At 42.3% G+C, this 18,702-nt stretch overlaps 1 protein-coding gene across 1 annotated transcript; it reads left to right on the top strand.

The window, feature by feature from the left end:
* Positions 1-122: 122 nt before the first annotated feature.
* Positions 123-18,515, top strand: LOC134533388 (superoxide dismutase [Cu-Zn]-like). Its single transcript, XM_063370909.1, has 5 exons — positions 123-130; positions 5,824-5,931; positions 8,739-8,994; positions 14,424-14,648; positions 16,727-18,515. Exons 1-5 carry the CDS (start codon positions 123-125, stop codon positions 17,027-17,029), a joined length of 900 nt encoding a protein of 299 aa, XP_063226979.1. The 3' UTR covers positions 17,030-18,515.
* Positions 18,516-18,702: the final 187 nt, after the last annotated feature.

Below are 18,702 nucleotides of genomic sequence, written 5' to 3'. Positions count from 1 at the left end.
TAGTTTTGCATCCGTGATACAGTCAGTGTCTTTCATTTAACCTCTGAAACAAGTCATGACAGACAATGGTAGTACTTAAGCCTTGATCTTGGTGAAATTTAGTCTGCTTATCGGCATTCGTGATGGCAAGGTGCGCAGTAATTTTTTTTTATTTGGACCTAAAAAGACTCGAACTTGGGCTTAAACGAAGTGATCATTTTTTAAGATAACTTCAATTGAATCATTACATACTTAATATGTTTATTGATGGCGTACCTTATGTGTTTAAGTTGAACGCAAATTTTTAATTACTAGGAAAAAATTGAGGTAGAACGATAAGAGTATACGAAATGAAAAATATATGAGCATATTTTGATTCTGAATAATTGAATGGTATGATAGAGCACGTTACAATTACTACTATCAAACTTAAGTGATTTTTACACTTTTTCAATTACTTCAAATTTTTTGAGAGGATAAAAAAAATTGTTTTGCGAAGTCGAATTTCACTTGCTGCATAAAAATTTAAATGTCTTGGCTTTGACATTTTTTTTTTTTTTTTTGCAAATGCTGAGAAGAATTTTTTCACATTTTAGAAGTATTTGTAAACAAATTTACTTTTAAAAAAAGTTTTTTTTTTGGATACAGGGAAAATCTTATTTAAAAAGGAAAGATATATAATTTTGGAAATAAAATTTAGAGTTTTTTTATTAGAAAAAAAGTAACGTTGCCACACAAAAATTATTATTTATTATTATTATTATTATTATTATTATTATTATTATTATTATTATTATTTATACCCCAGAGCCTATCCTAGCGTATTCTTCTCGTATGACCATTTTCGTGAGTTGAAATGATAGGCCCAGCCAACTAATCACGGTGCTGTAGGTAACTCACCAACGCAAGCACGCACGCAGTCGGCGTAATGCCTATTTATCCGCGGCCAACGTCACGTTGCGTCACCTCCTCGCCGGCCTACAGCTGACGTCACGAGGGGGGGGGGAGAGAGGGTCTGCCTGCAGGTACGAGCGCGTAGTGGCAACGTCACCGGCGGGGGACCTCGGCGGGGTCGGGTCCTCAAGGCCGGAGTCGCGGTGATCGTCCTGGCCCGCCACGCAGTTCCCTTGGCCGAGTTCCCCCCTCGCCGCAGGGTCCGCCCACAGCATTGTCTCCGGGAGGCGTCGCTGCGTGACGTCAGCCGGGTCCCCGGGGGAGGCCTGGCGAGGGGTCGTGGTTCGATCAACTGGTTGATCTTTGTGCGCGAGGGGCATCAGTCTAGAGACCTGCAAAATTCGCGGATTCATTCGGTGATAGGCTAGAATTCAAACACATATACCTCTTAGATATAATTTTGCTATTGGCTTACTGTTCATCTGGACGCATCTCAACCAGTTATAAACCCTCAACCAAAGAAGGATCGAATCACAGATAAACCAGCTGAGAAAAACTTACAAGTCGGCAGCCAATGAACTTGAGTTATTTGCCCGAGTGTACAGGGGTATGTGCAGTCTATCCTGAAGGCCATCGAAACCGCGAATTTTGCAGGTCTCTAGGCATCACCATACCATAAACACCTGTTCTATTATTTTTTGTCTACAAGAAAGCAGTGAGTGGATTTTATGACCGCCATTTATAGGGAAGATGAGTTGTCCGATCGTTTCCTGCCAATGGTCCGGTTTACTAATTGGCTTCACTTTCGCTAGCACTTGTTGCATTTGGACTCTTCCAACATCTTTGGTTCAACGTTACAATCAGGCTCAGTGGCGGATGTAGAAGCTCGTGAAGGGGAGGTCTAGGGTTCAAAAAATTGTTTGTCCCATTTCGCCCCCCCCCCCCCCCCCAACCCCCAAGAAGACTCTTTTGATCTTATGTGAGTTTCGATCAGAAATAAATTTCAGCCAATGGTGAAAAAACACACACATACATATTACAAGTTAATAAAAATTGTGAGGAATCTAAAATTAAAATGTACCTACTAAAAAATATTTTAGTTCTTTTTTAAGAATCATATTTTTCACTTTTATCTGATCGAATTATTCAGTTCATAAGATTTTTGATGCTTCATTAATTTATAAAAGCGTAATTGTCCACGTGCATTTTTTGGTCACAGATTCTGACATCGTGGTTGTTTTTACACGCAGCAATATCCGATACCTAAACATGACTCTGTGCGCACGGTAGACGAACGTTAATCCAAAAATTACTCAGATTGACAAAATAAATTAAATGTTCACATACACTCTCTACGTGTTCTTTCGTTATTCAATTGTTCACTAGGTTTCTTGAAGTACCATGTTAAAAATTAGGTATTTGATAACTAATTCGATATCTATTTATATGATGTGTTATATGTTCACCAAGCGATTTAATATAGGTACAACTGTGGTCTCTTAAAGCATCCAGAATAAAAAAAACGATTTGCACATTACAAATCAAGCCGTTTTAAACTATGTGTGGATAGTGAAACCTGCCTTATATTGTTTTCTCTCTCCTGAATTCGATCATGATATTCAGATAATGTAAGGCACATTACCAGCGGCGCTATTATCAGCACCTTTCTAGGTTTAAGGTTGGGTTTTCTCTTGTATGAACGCCAGCCTGAGCACGGAAAGTTAGTTTACGTTCTTTCGGGCGTTCATGAATACCAAATACAACACAAAAGTATGTAATTTCATTAATTTCACTTATCACTGTCTATGGAAGCGCATTTAGTTACGAGAGATATTCGTAAAGTAAGCTCCGTTTGGCCATTAAAAAAATTAAATTCGTGAGAAAATTTTTTATGAACTGTTTACCACAGACATACTTTACATTTTCACATAATCATAATTCAGTTCCGAGCACTTTTCGTAACGCTGCACCAGTTTTTCTTAAACTCCTCTGCATAGAAGTTCGACGCCAGGAAATTAAACCAGTTGACGATCGTAATTTTGTAATTTTTTCTGTAAATGTTTAGCAACGTTTCATTAAATCAACCAAAATGATGCCCTTTTCGGTAGCCATAATTTTTCCGTTCGAGTACGGTGATTAAACATTTCCAGAGTTGTTTACTAAGCGCCTGTACTTAGGCTACACGCATCGCGTATTCGAAGTTCATGATGCCTATGGCCGAGGCGTCCGTTCCACTTTAGACCGTGTCGTATAGATGTTTCCAGCTTATTATGTCTTTATGAACCAGCAGCCAAAGTTTGTGGGTCGAATTCAAACTCATTCTGTATGAATGAAGACCAAGTTTATCTGTGCTGTCTCAAGATATAAGCGGAAAATCGCCGTCTAATATCTCCAATTCCACGTGGGATCAAATATGGTTTATTGTATCTTCACGGCATTCTTTGTTTTATTGCAATTTTGCGTATGTTGCACAATACATACATTGCTAATTAAATCAATTTTTTTTGTTAATGTTTGTGCCAGATGCATTCTACACGTTATCTGCTGTTTGTAAAAAAAGTAAGATAATCATTGATGATTAATAATTTTTTTCATGGCTGATTGCGAATGGTCTCTCACTAGAAGTATATTTATCTGTGTTTCAGAGCTAGAGAATCAGCGGACAACCGTTGCAGCACGTAGAGTGAAGCCATCAGAGGCTCTCTCAGCCCACTGCAGATCCATCGAACTCCAGCATGCCATCACGTATGCACCCATCAATTACTTGAAATTAATGTCCGTTAAAACTATGACATATGCGTTATAAGTCTGATTTAGGTTTTTCCAACAGCGCTTGCTAGCTTTTAGTGAAATATTAAGGGAAAAAAAATTCAGATATGATCGGTTACATCATATCGATACGAAACTGCACACTTCAAACATGACAACAATGCCACATGTAACTTTTTATTTTCGAATAATTACTCGAGTGAGAAAGATCTACAGCGTAATTTTAAGGTGCTCTGGAGCATTCATTGACACCTTGTAATAACATTTACTTGTTGTCATTGACTGTTCACCAGCCGTGGCTGGTAAGCCTGTGTGTGTTCAGCCGTACGGATGGCTGAGGGAAAGTGGTTGATACATTTTCACTACTATTCCATGCGCCTAAAAGAAAGTCACTCATTTGTGGCAAGTGGGTGCTGAATTATTATCTACCTTTTTTACATAATTTGCACGAATAGGCTACAGAATGCTTTACAGTTAATATAAGACTCACAAAAGCTAGCTTTTTGAGTTATTGCCACTAAAGTCTACTTTATGTCCGCGTACGGTACCTTTTACTCTATAAGCAATTATATGAAAATAATTTTAAAAACGTACATTAGTTATCTTAAATATTATATGTATGAAAAAAATTAATTAATTGACATGTAATATAAAATAACACATTGATTCCAAATCATATTTTAAATTTAAATAAAATCAAATAAAACCCTTCTATAGTGAAGATACATGCTTAGCTTCTGAATGAACCCCATTTAAGAATATAGGCTATTGAGTATATAATGTAGTTTGAAACCCACCCGAAGTTAGAGAGAAACATTGATTTAATTAAAGCTACATACATGTGTATGTGCATGGATACCAGTTCGACGTAAAATCTAACTCCATGGTTGTACGCACTATCGCAGACAATGCGCACGAGTTGGACGAAAAGTCCTCGTCCCTGAAATGGCACCGATAAAACGAAAATCAGTCATTAGCTACAAGTCATTTTCTTCAACAATGGGAAGAAGTCCTCCGTGTGTATTTAGTGGACAAGGACAAATTGTGAAAGTCGTCGGAAGGCTTTTTGAAGCTTTCATTACTTTTGTTCTTACTTTTTTTTCCAAATAATAAACCACAGCATTTTTTTTTTCCTTAGAGATTTTTAATAAGATTTTAATAGAATTTCTTGTCGAAAAGCAGTATTATTTCAAGTTTTTTTATATCGGAGCCTTTACGTTATATATATTATAAATAAATTATATAGCGACGGGTGTGGAAAACACAGTTTGCGTATATATTTATCACACTCGACAATATTTGAAAGAATTTCATAAATATATACTTTCAAGAGGTATCATGGTGGGGAGGACAGAATCTCGTCGAAAAGAGACTCGACACACGAACCAAGAACTTTGACTTAGGGGTTTTTCTCACTGTGAACCCGCCGCTTTATCAAAGTAACCAAGCTACACTCCAGTCAGTCAAATTGCCAGTTGCATAAGAGGAAGAAAATAAAAATGTTAGCAACGCAACTCGCGGTGCTGCCGACATTGAAGGCCGAATCCCACAGCGAGATTGAGAAGAGAAAAAGTTCTCTCGCGCCTTCTCATTACGATCGCCCCGAGATGACACAAACGCCGCCCTCGCATCCGGACGTGTTTTTTTCGAAAGGATTAATTTTGGACGTCCTTGAAGATGCCCCCACTCCACCAGGTGTTTTTAACTCTCGTTCCTTTTACGTGTGGCTCCCCAGCGGTCAGGTGATGCGCGACCACTAAGTGATTGTCTTCTGTCTTCTTTCTTCTTGCCTTCTTTGGCCGCTGAGAGACACGTGACCAAAAGGTGACGCTGCCTCCCGGGAGACCAGCAGACGAGACGCGAAAAAACAAGAGAACATGAATAACAATTACACCGGGGATGACGGAATCGAGAGGAAGAGAGTGCGGAAGACGGGGAGGAAGAGGAGTGGAGGAGGAGGAGAGGGGCAGGCGATTTCCCGATGGCCCCAAGGCCAGCGACGACCGCCGCCGTCCTCGCAAACACTCGAATTATTATAAATAGCATGCGTGGCGCGGTCGCGGGGGTGGGGGGAGAGTCGCGGCGGGTCGGACCCGCGGAGCGTAAAAGCACGCTCGCGCTGCGGCGCTGCGGGCGTATATAGCCGGCGGCATGAGCGACTACTTCCTAGACAGGGTGCAGGTGCGCGGGCAGGCCGCGTCCAGCTCCGACTCGCAGCAGCCGCAGCAGCCGCAGCCTCAGCAGCAGCAGCAGCAGCAGCAGCAGCAGCAGCAGCGGCGGCGACAGCAGGTGCGGTGTCGATTAGTGCGTCGACTCAACTAGTCGATCTAGTCGATCGATCCTCGACATATATATATATATATTTCAGATTTACCTACAGCTTTCGGTAATGACTTATTTAATTTCATGGTTAATATACTGCAGGACATAGCTTTAGTCACTCGTTGAATAAAACGCCCAAAAATTCAGTAATTATTTACAAGCAGCGGCGTAAAATATATTTCATTCCCACCAATAAATGGAAGGAATTTTATAATCAAACAGTGTGAAAAGCGGTTCTCTCCTTCAACCACCCCCCCCCCTTCCTACCTTGAGATGAAATTTTGCTTAAGCTTCTGATTTCAAGGCAACTCTTCAAAAATATTAATTTTTTAATGGGGCTCGAATAAAGGTTGGTTCGAAAGCATCTCTGGTCGCACATGGGATGTGTTTTAGTTGTGTTCGCCATTGCTTTGAGCCCAGCAGGGGCTATAGGTTAGGGCCGCTTCTAATCTAGTGTAACTATGTATTACGACCTTCGCAGTCGCCCAAGTAAAAGTATCATCTATTTCCTCCGGGTTTGGAGCCGGTTAAAGCTAAGAGAGTTTGACACATAATTCAATATGTAAAATTTACACGAAATATTGCTCTACGTGTAAAATTAAAAAAAAGTTTTTGTTATAAAAAATAAAAATATTCTGATATATCTTTTTTAACTAATTAATTGTTAAAGTCTAATTTATAACATACTGACTGCCTACCGAAAATAAGAACAAGTTAGATTACAGTATTGAAACTTCCTAGTCAATGCTGGTTGCTGCTTTGTGAAATTATTTAAATTTTATTCAGGATAAAATTATGTAAATTTATTTGAGATAATGCCATGTCTTTTATCCTGGAAATTTTGACCTTTAATACTGTTTTTACTCCTTTTGGGCAGTTAGGAAAAAAACAATGTTAAAAATGGGATTTCGACAGCAATCTTTACAAAAAAAATATTTTCGTGATTTTTTCTCTATTTTATTAAATAATGTTTCATAATTTTTCCCCATATTAATGTGTATTAAATTATAAGCTAAAAGTGCCAAATCGTGTGCAATCTACGGAACGAGTTGCTGCAGTCGTAAGAGACCAGTCTCGCTTTAAAGAGGACTCGAGTTCGAATCCTGGTACGGCCACCCTGATTGTGGTTTGCCAAGGTTTCCTGGAGTCACGCCATGCAAATACCGAGATGTTTCCTTACAGTAGATCAGGGACTTCTTCCCCAGTTTCCTTCAACTGAGTTGTTGAGTTTAATTCGTCCTTAATTACCTCGCTGCCTACGAGACGTTGCGCCTAAGTAAAACAAAGTGTGTGTATGTACATAGGCTACGTAGGAATATAAGTACACACTAAATTAAATTTTATAAGTAGCACAGTAAGTTCATTGCAGTCATATGATTATACTCACTTAAAATGCGACAGTAATATGCAACTTAGAAGCTTCTTCATTAAAATATTTGCAGGCTCGTTAAATGACTTTAAACGTGATTCTGAATTTTCAGTTCACCCTCATCTTTATACGAAATACAAACGATTTTTTAATTAAATGTTATGTCAATTCCCTAAGCGAAACATGACGAAAGGGTAACAGCATATGTTTAAAAAGAAACCGAAACGTCTACATACAGTCACTTGAAACCCCACAGTTTACTTTATAGCAGGTTCTTATTTTTTTAGACTTACCTGAGGTAAAATAATAGCGTTTGATTAGCAGACCCAAATGTTAAACTATATAAAGAAACGGTTACGATAAAAGCGAAAATTATTGAGAAAAAAAATAAACCCCGGCTTTACACCTGATTTTCGACAAGTACTTTTTTTAAATTTAAATGCTGCCCATCTAGTTAAAGTTCATTTAAAATTCGATACTTTGGCTTTGTGAACTAATGTTCGCTCCAAACGCCACATATGGCAGCACCGTGGTTACACATTTATGTTCCATGCGACTGCCGTCGCATGCACGAAATTGCTCCCACCAAATACCCTATACCGAGAGCTAAGATGTAACACGAAAAAAAAAATATATTTTTTTTCTCTCAGCAGACCATTTTTTTACCGTTACCTATACAAAAATACTGAAAAAAATAAGCTATTTACTTAATATGGAATTTTTTTAAAAAAAAATTTGTCACCTGGTAATAAAATACATTGAAGTAGCTCGTCTTCCGGGTTGTAGCCGCGTCCTCGGCGAACAATTCACCGACGTTTCGGTCGACACTGCAGTCGCCATCATCAGGGGGGCAGTTTACCTACTGCTCCCCCGATGACGACGATTGCAATGGTCGACGGAAACGTCGATGAATTATTATTCGACGAGGACGCGGATACAACCCAGAAGCCAAGCTACTTCATCAGACAATGGCCGCGAAAGCCTGCGAACAATTCAGTGGCGTAGCTTAAGGTGACTGGCGGCCCCTGGCCAGACTTGAAAAATGGCGGGCCCCTTCCGGATTAAAAAGAGAGGGGGGGAGGGGAGGGGATGGTTCAGTAACCGCGAAACCGTCGCGGCGGCAAAACATCCACCCCTCCTTCCCTGCGGTGGCGGATCCAGAATTTTGGTTTGGGAGGAGCTTGACCCAGCTGAGGCTAGGCTTTATCAAGGCAAACACTAAAACAATAGTGGACCCAGGTGCTTTTGGAGGGGGCTTGAGCCCCTTAGCCCCCCCCCCCCCTCTGGATCCGCTACTGCTTCCCTGCGCCGGCCATCCCTGCCACCCGCTTGCTGCGCCACTGGCGAACATTATTAATAAAATACGTTATTTGAGTAGTAGCTACTGAGGAACGACTGCCGCCAGGTTGTGCGTTGACGGCGGCGAGCCCGCGGTGTTCCCGGGACGAGGCGAGGACCAGGTGAGAGGGGAGGACATGGCGGCACCCGCGCGCCTCCTGGCGGCGCTGCTTGTCGGCGCGGCGGCCGTCGGCGCCCTACCCGAGGCCAGGGTCGGGGGCGGCGACGACCCTGACGTCACGATCCTCGACATCCGCCACCTGCCCGAGATCAAGGGCTTCCGCAGCAACGTGTACGAGGTCCACATGCAGCCCTACGCCTTCGTGAGTAGCGAACCCCTCACTTCTCCCCTCTGCCTACCCGGCATTTGCCTGCAGAGCTCGCGGGGAAACCCAACAAAATAAAAGTCTCTCCGTGCCAAGCGCGGCTCCAGAGGGAAGGGCGCAGGGGGGCGATAGCCCCTTCCGTACATTGGCGTAGCTGTGTTCATAATGTTGGGGGGGGGGGGGACAAAAATAATGTTGGGGGGGACAAATAATGATTTTGATGTCATGTAAACCCATTCCCCTCTTCCCAAGACGGGGGGTCCGGGGGTGCTCCACAGGAAAATTTTGATTTTAAAAGTGCAAAATAGCGCTTTTTAAGCAGTTTTTGTATCTAACCATTGGATACATCGATCTTAAAATTATTATTGTTTCCTTAAGATAAAATTTGATGAGTGAAGAAACTAAAAATAAAGTTGGGCAGAATAATATATAAAAAATAAAAATATCACGGTCTAGAAAATTAGGGGGGGGGGGGGACAGTCCCCTCCACCCAAAAAAGTTCAGGGGGACACGTCCCCCCTGTCCCCCCCGGTTCCTACGTCCGTGGAAGGGCCCAAATTTTACTTATTATTTCTTTGTAGGGAATATTAATGTTAACTCAAATACTTTCGTTAATGTGCTAAACTCTTCTTTCGATCAAAAATTTGTACGGAAATACCAAAATTTCAGTAAGTATTTGAGACCATATATGTTGTGAATATCCCAAGGGCAATGTCGTGATTATTAACTGCATCCTCCTGTGTGTGAGAGCCCTGCCCGAGAGGTCTTCCTGGAACCGCCATTGATCCATGCAAGAGCTGAAAAGGTATCTTTATATAGATAGACCTTGCCCGTTTACTTACCGTCTTAACGTGACAAGACGTAATATTAAAAAAACTTATTTGAAACACAGTATTGAATGACACGATCTTGAACGACCGCAGTATAAATATTTTTTAAAAATGAAATTTATAAAATATATGTATATTTTTTCCGAAATAAGTTTCTAGCTACGCTCTTGGATTCGCGCCCAAACTTTAGCTTGATTTATAATTAGTGAGAAATTTACATTAATGTGTCAGAATTCAAGTGATTTGGTGCCAATCATAAATTTGGAAGGGAGATTTTTTTTTACAAAATATTTTTGTAGTGACTACTAAATAATCTAGTAATCACTACAAAATTTGCACGTAAACAACCGTCACTGAATATTTTGTGATGGCCAAGTGCTTTTACAAAGCAAGGTATCGAACTTGCTAAGCTAAAGATGTATCTCTCTCTATCTCTCTCACTCTCTTTCTCTCTGCCTCCTCTCTTCCCCCTAGGATCCAGTGAAAATCAGAATGCAATTGTATGTAATGGAATTCCCCCCCCCCCCTCATGCTTGAACCCCGTGGGGGGAATCCAGCTTGCAAGGAGTTTGCAAACTACCGAAGCGAGGGTTAGGTAGCTGGTGGCAGACCAGACGAAGTAAAATAACCACTAATGACCGCCCGGGTCAAGAAAGCCCATGCAATTTTATCCATGCAGCAAACGTCACGAGCTACACAAAAAAGAAAGCGACTAGTCAAGGCACGTAATAAATGCTTAATTTTGAAAAAAAAAATGGTGGCATGTTGGAATGCGCGAGGTGGGATTAAAAACCGGGAGCGAAAAAAAAAAAACTCGAAAAAGAAGCAGAGAGACTCGTAGATTACATCTTCATGTTCTCCGCTAGGCTCAGGCGAGTTGTTAGTTTCCAAGCAGTAATGGTTTCATCTGAATCTGTTCTGTCGGCAGAATGACCCTCTTCGGTAATGCGATGAAGTTGAAAGTATCTTAGTCATTTAGTCTGAAGTGGTGAACAGTACTGGCAACTGAATACAACAAAAATATAAGTCATTGTCCATTGAAGTACGACAATTTTATAGAATCGTTCGTCCATTGACGATCACCGAGAAGGCTTCTGTGAGTGATCGGTAAGTCAATTGGTTTGTTCTGTGCAAGAGAGGGATTTTGATATGAAAAGTTTAAACAAGTTTTCGTTTAATGTCAACATAATAACTGTACTGTAAGTCGCTCGGGATTTGAGCGCTTGAGGGAGGTGGTGAATGTACCTTTTGGTCCTGAGAATTTCGAGAGAAAGATCAGTGTTGCCAGTAGAAAACAAAGTCGTGAATCCGCCTCTGTTACAAACATGTATGCTTTCCTTGAACCACTCCAGGAGACAGTGGCAACAACCTTGGCACAGTGAGAGCTCAATATTTATGGTAAGAACAGACAGAGCAGTAATCCCTACCTTCCGTTTCAACAAGCATCTATTACAAATGATGGCCGCACTGTTATGTAATAAAACTCTTAGTTTCGCTAGTTATTCACCGATAAATTTAAGGAAGAAAATAATGGCTTATTGACAAGGAGATTTAAAATAAATGTGGGATTTTTCACGATTACCGGAATATTTTTTTTTTTTAAATTGAATGACAAAGCTTCGATGAACGTTTTATTTCAAACAAAAAAAAAAGTTGAAACTTGAGAGTATTAGACAAGACTTTCCTTGGGAGTTGAGCAGGTTGTATGGAATAATGATAGACATCAAAGTTCCCTCGCAATAAAGGTTATCGCCTCTTCGACTGCTGTAAGTGTAGGCTGGTTTATAAATAAGGAAGCAGTCTTCCAACCGACGCCTCTTCGTTGTACGATCCTCGTTTGTATGCAAGTTAACATGTACTGTTATAATACTTGTGATGAGTTAAGCCTTTTCCCAGTATTTTTTCTCTCTCGTTTTTCGTCTGTTTTAATTATATTTTCTGTTGTTCTTCGCAATGTTGGCTTCGCAATGGTTACTGGCTTTGTTAGTACTGTGGAATCTCTGTATGTCATTAGTGATATATTTTGTCGACAGCTCATATCAACTTGCGTGTGAATTAAGGTTGTTTACATGGTATTTGATAGACTTGATTTTCGTTCAATAATTATTCACTAAATTAACTTTTTGAAGTGAAAACTTTTTTAGCCGCGTTGAGCGATTTTTGGTAGGGGCAAAACTTGTGGGTTTGCGTCACCGACATGCTGATGATATTATATAAAATAATTTTATGTACATTTGACGTAAAAATGTTGTAATATTACACATTTAAAAACAAAGTATTAAGTTTTCACCACTTCTGTCGACAGTCCTTACGACTGCCTTATCGTTTTTTTTTTTTTTTTAATTTAGTTTTGTAATAATCCTACTGTTACGAGTGATTGGCAATGTTGATTTGGTCACGCGGCGGAAAGAGACACAACGAACAGAAATAACTTGGGAAGCAAAGTTGTCGAACGCGCTAGTTCGACAGCGAAGCAACTGCAGAAGTGGAAACCAAAGCCCGAGCGTCTAAAACCTTCCAACCTTGCGGCGAACATGATAAAACTCGTTGTCCCAGGTCCAGAAGCGAGCCCGCGGGCGCCCATTAAGGAAGAAAAGAGCGCTGTCATCACACAAAGTAACTTCTGCATCTTGCCCGCGGACGAGAAGTACGTTAAGCGACGCGAGGAAGTAAGTGGTCGGCCTTGAACGTGCGATGACAGAGAGTATTAGATCAGCCGTCCTTGATCATGGGGAGTAAAAAGTGGCGTCACAGCTGAGTCATCAGTATTACGTATGCGTGAGCGCCAAGTTCGTAATGTTGGGTAACGAGAAGTATCATACACAAAATAAGAAATATACGATTTTAAAAATACTTCTTCAATTTTTTATCCACTATTTCTATGGAATTATTTTGGTCAGTTAGCAAGACTATAATATCTACTCAAATACTTTAACTATGTATGTTGTCACCTAATAATTAACACGTAAGGTACGCTAAATTAATCAAGTTTACATTTACAAAAGGCACTCACCCATACATAACTGATCCAGTATTTAGACCCAAGACTTCACACTCGGAAAGTTATCTGGTGTTAGATTAAATTATGCAGCTGAATTAAGGTCTTTAAATAATGAAAGACAAAAAAAAATATTCCGAAGAATTTAAGATTGTTATAGTCAAGCAAGATTAATTCTTGTTTTTTTACTCCAATGTCACCATCTAAAATAAGATTTTTGCCAGTTTTTTTTTAACTTTAAAGTGAAAAAACGAAATCAATAATAAATTAGGATGTGATGATAAAATTGGAAACAGGTGGTGACCTTTCCTGATCACGTAGGGTATTTCTAGAGTATTCTTGATGTGAAAGCGTGGCGTGAGTATGGTTATAGTAGGAAAATGAGAAATGGCATACATCAAACAAAAGAGATGATGAAGTTAATAGAGTATACATTTTTAAGTCGCAAGGAAGCTACCTTAGTTACAGAAAATTTTATTTTATTTGCTCGTAAAAAGTGAAAGCAAGAATTTTTATAAAGTTTCATAGGAAATATTTACTCTGTGGATAAAGATATAAATAATTACTATTTTAGGGGGCAGCCTTCTTTTCACAGACGAGAGAGCCAAAACCTGAAGTTCCCCGAAGTTCATGTTTTTTTTCCGTATCTTTAATGTAGCTATCCTAACCAAATCAACCGTCCACAATGTTTTAAAGTATTTATAATGTAGCTAACCTAACATAATTGACCATTAGAATCCTTTTATCAACACCGCCATATTTATTTACAATGAACAAAAAAAAAACCGAAGATGCACGATCGTTCGTTTGGCTCTCTCGTCTGTGAAAAGAAGGCTGCCCTATTTTTGGACTATGGTAGGACTACTCCACAGAGCTCAAAAACATTAAAGGCCTTTTAAATGTGAATTCGTAGAGAAATGCATAAAGTGAGATGGGAACATAGATTGAGAAGCGTAAGGGTGTTAAGACAAATAGAATAAAGGACGATAGTATGATGGAAAAATAAAAATCAGGATAAGTACGATGGACTAGATCGGGCACTGTGTAAAAAAGTGACTGACCAGAGTAAATATAAGGGAATGAAATGTGTAGAGAAGGTTTAGAGAAAGGAAAAAAAGGTTTCAGTTGGTAGACAGACAGAGAGAAGCATCATAATTAAGAGTCCCGGAAATTTCGCGGGATTCCTCTGGCCTCAGGACAGAATTCAAAGTTGCAGGTGTGCTCGACCCACGTTTACCTTCCCATTTGGTTGATTTCTTAGCGAGAACAATATTTCATCCTTGTTATTTGGCACTTAACCCGATTCGCTTACCTCCCTCCCAGCTGGACATCGTTTGGCTCACGGGTCGTTAGAAGGGCGCGTCCAGATAACTGCGGTCCGATCGCGAACACGGTGCGACGGTGTTGGAGGTTTGCATTCTGGCTTGCGACCAAAAGAACGCGCGAAAATTTCCGTGGCTCCAATCGTAACGCCGACGAGCATACGACTCTTCGGTGTTCTGGTGAATGTCACCCCTGTTCTGCAGGTGTGGTGTTGACTGATTGAAGCATGTGAGTTGAGAACGAGGGCTGGAAGGTTCCTCGGGCTGTGCCCGCAGCCCCCGGTGCCGCTGACGGCCACTGCGCGCATGCGCGGCGCCGACGCGGACGGCGGCGTGTCGGGGGAAGTCCTGCTGACCCAGCCCGAGCCGCCGGCGGGCCCGGTGCTGGTGAGGGGCAACATCAGCGGAGTGGCGCCCGGGCTACACGGCCTGCACGTGCGCGTGTGGGGAGACCTGGAGGACGGCTGCGAGGCGGCGGGCCCGCACTACAACCCGCACGGCGTGAGTGGCGCTGCCTCACCTCCTCACCAACCAGGGGCGCAACAACCTTCGAATACAATATATACTGCACAGAAGTCGCCAGCCCAGGTTAAAATTTCTAATACGGTTTCGAGGTAGTTGGATAATTCACCGCTGCAATCGCCACCATCTCTAGGGCATCGACTTGTTGTGGTGGTCCCTAGCGGACAAGTGTAGAACTCTTCAAACACCCCTTCCCCCTCCCGTTGAACGAACTTGAGCTGCAGTGAATGATGGGTGGGGGGTTGCGGGGGAATGACAGCGGGCGACAGAGCTGCGCTCTAACGTGTAAATAACAACCTAAGACGATACAGGGCGTTACGGCAGCGCCCTGCAGCGGTGAAGTTCCCAAGCTGCTCATCAAACGCTTCTGAAAAACGTAGAATAAATCCTATATCTACTCGTGACTTCTATACAGTATATATATCCAAAGCAACAACTAAATTTCCAAAAGGGGGGGGGGGGGGCAATATACCTTTTTATAAAGAATCATCGATCCCCCCATATTGAAGCGGAGGGGGGGGGGGTTCTCCCCCGGGAAAATTTGTATTTCAAGGTGGAAAATGGTGCTATTTAAGCAGTTTTATTATCTACAAAATTGATTACACAGTACTTTCTTTGCCCCCGTTTGCCCCCACTTCAAGGTTTCAGAGGGAGGGGGGGGGCAAAACACCCTTGCCCCCCCCCCTGTTGTTGCGCCCCTGCTTACCACAACGCCGAGATACCGTAACGCCGAAGGTCAAATATTGACCACAACGCCGACAGCTAGAAAACGTGCTGTGTACCGCAACGCCGAAATAACAACTGAATGAATTTGTGTGTGTTTCTTAAATGTACCTTAACGAAGAAATACCACAATCAAACCTAACCTTACATAACCTAACCTAACCTAGTCTAACCTAACCTAGTGTAACCTAACCTAGTCTAACCTAACCTACCTTTGTGGCGCAGTCCTGCAATGACATTTTTCGGCGTTGTGGTATTTCGGCGTTGTGGTGCGTCCCCAGTCGGCCAACTGGCGAGGTCCGAGGGTTCTGTCCCGACACGACGGCCCCCAGTTGGCACACTCTACACACTCCGTGCAAATTCCACCGTGAGTTCTGTCACACTTCAACAACAACCCAGTGGGAGTGCCCCACCCACCTCTTTCAGTGGTCACAACACCAGGTAAATATGCAGGGAAAAAATGTTTGCATATGATGAACTGCAGTGTATCCCCCAGATTTTTAATGTACGGAAAGTCTTCAGACACTCACTCCGTTACGAGCCAGTTTACATTATAGCTTTCGTACTAACAGGCCTGCCAGAACTGGCTCGGACAAGCCTGTACCTAACAATCATCACAACAGCGGATACCAGTATTTTAATTTTTCTGATCGTGTGTCGTGTATATTCACACGTGCGAGTGGCCACCGAGGTTCATCACAATACTCCGGGCTGGTTCTCCTGACGTAAGATCAGATCTTTGAGGGGTGTCCATATTTACACCTATGCCCCGTTTTTTTACACCTTTTCCCTCTACTGTAGCAAATGTAAAAAAATTATGCAGCAAACAAAACCACAAATTTATGGATGGTCAGGGTTTGTACAAAAAAAATGTAAACAAATGCCGAACATTTAAGATGATAAAATTAAATGTACGTGTTTTATGATGTGGCAGAAATTTTATCAACGGATTTAGTTGGCATGCGTTACTCTCGTACACGTACATGCACAGACACTCACACCGGAGTCGCTGCACTTCGTGGCTGGGACGCAGCCCAACCAGTACGAACAGGCCCTGTGATCATACAGGACTACGACCCGGACAAGCTGTTCCCCGTGCTGGGGTTTGGCGCCCGCTTGCCACCTGACGTCCGGGTCTCCCACCAGTTCTTTGCCAACACGCAGCCTGACAGTCCTTTTCTGCACCGGCATACCCAGGTGTGATTTTCAAGTCTTGCAGTTCCTCCGCTTTCCAACCCCAAAATTACGCTGTCGCAGTCTCACATTCAATGTGTGGGGAGGTGAAGCCGGTCCGCCGACTGGGTTTGTGACGTGTGCGACCTGGCGTGCCCCAGGTGCGGCACGGCGGGCCGCTGGACCCGCACCGCCACGTCGGAGACCTGGGGAACGTGCGCGCCGGGGGAGACGGCGTGGCCGTCGTGGACCTGGTGGCGGGGGCGCTGTCCCTGGCCGGCCCGGGCGCCGTGGTGGGCCGCGCGCTGGTGCTCACCGCGGGCCAGGACGACCTGGGGCTGTCCGGCTCCCGCGAGAGCCTCGAGACGGGCAGCTCCGGCCCCGCCGTGGCCTGCGGGGTCGTCGCGCTCAGCAGGCCGGAGCCCTGCCCCCCCGGGGAGGGCTGTCCCCCGGGGGGCGCCTAGCTGCCCTTCCTTCCTTCCTTCCTTCCGCTGCAGTCGACCTCGCCGGACGCCGCCGATTCATCATATTGCCGTCCGGGGCAGTGAGCGCGGGCGAGGCCAGAAACCGAAGTTTCTACAACTCGCCAAGTGCATTATTGTAATTCAGGTGCACCCCACACTGGCGTAGAATCATTTGAATCGACGGGGGCGGGGGTGCGTGTCTTGTTGGATGGGTTTGGCACACGGACCTGTGTGCGCGCCTCGCCGGACGTCGTTATGTCTTCTATGTGTACTTCCCCCTCCCTCCTCCTCACCTATCAATCCCTTCAGTGCATCTCATCGCCTTTCATCGTCTGTAACGACGTTAAGTGCACCGCATTTCATTTAATTCTGCCGAACAAAGGATAGAGGTCACGCAGCCATGCACTATTTGCATTCGGACGCTGGTCTGCCGACAGCAACGTGGGGTCCGAATCAATTGATCACAACTCCTTTAAAAGGTCATTGTAATTCATATTTATTCATTTAATATTTCCCTCACACCTCGTATTTTGCAGAGAACTTGTATGTACAAAAAACACGCCGCTTCGGTGTATTGGTAAATATTACCTCTGTTTAGGGACCGGAAAAATTCGCGGATTCAATGACCTCTAGGATAGCCTCCATTATCCTCTGCATTTCTCAAATAAACACGCGTGTTCATTGGGTTCTAAATTGTGAGGCGTCTCCACTGGGTAGCTTGTGATTCGACGCTTCTTTGGTCGATAGTCTCTCATTGGCCCAGAGAGCTCCAGTTAAACTGCGAGCCAATAGCAGAACCAGCAGAATTGTACACATGTTTGAATTTCAGTCTATCACGAAATGAATCCGCGAATTTAACCGGTCTCTACCTCTGTTCTGCAGAGGTTGCTCGCGGAGAGGTAGTGTTGTAGTAATTGAAGCATGTGAGGGTTGAAGCTGGAAGGTTACTCGGACGGAGGTATTAACTTTTGATAGCTGAACACACATTCACTGAGTGGAAGTACCTGAATTACTTTACTTTGAAGAAAAAAAAAAGTTATGTTAACATAACAAAAATTTATCGTGAGAATGAAATATATTTTAAGTGAAAACTGTTTTTGCACCAAGATGTTTTTGTTGGGTACGCAATCAAGCATGGATAGTAACTGCTAATGCTAAAATATGTGATGGTATTCACCATACTGCATTGAAGTAAAACAGGAAATGTCTCCAGTTGTTTTAGTAGCTGATTTAATGTATTTTTTTGAGGAAAATTTCATAAATAAATATGTACATATATATATATATAAGTGTATTGGAACTGATTCAATTGTGACTGAATGGTTGCTCACATAGAGATTAAGCATTAATTTAAATGTATTTTATGTTATGAGTAAATACATTTATGTAGTATATACAATTTTATATTGTTAATTATTTAGTGAATTGAAATAAGTATTTGTTTTATGTTTTGATGTTTTACGTTGCTTTGTCATAATTTTTTTTGATGCCGAAAGAAAAACGTGTGAATAAGTTTGTTTGTTACATGTTAAAATTTATCATACCAAATAAATGTATATTTTTTATATAGCTAAAAACGTAGTACTTTTTTCTTTTCATTTAGTTCTATTCTAGGCTGTATTTATTACCGAACTCTCAAACAGTTAAAACTTTTTAGAAGTAACAATAAACTA

This window comes from Bacillus rossius, chromosome 6, assembly GCF_032445375.1.
Source record: "Bacillus rossius redtenbacheri isolate Brsri chromosome 6, Brsri_v3, whole genome shotgun sequence".
In the NCBI taxonomy this organism is placed as follows: Eukaryota; Metazoa; Arthropoda; class Insecta; order Phasmatodea; family Bacillidae; genus Bacillus; species Bacillus rossius.
The sequence above is the reverse complement of the archived record's forward strand: the minus strand, read 5'-3'. Positions and strand labels throughout refer to the sequence as shown.

Coding starts and splice junctions, on each gene's coding strand:
- LOC134533388 (XM_063370909.1), top strand. Junction 5,932..8,738: donor AGCAGCGGCGGCGACAGCAG/GTGCGGTGTCGA, acceptor GACTGCCGCCAG/GTTGTGCGTTGACGGCGGCG. Junction 14,649..16,726: donor CGCACTACAACCCGCACGGC/GTGAGTGGCGCT, acceptor GGCGTGCCCCAG/GTGCGGCACGGCGGGCCGCT.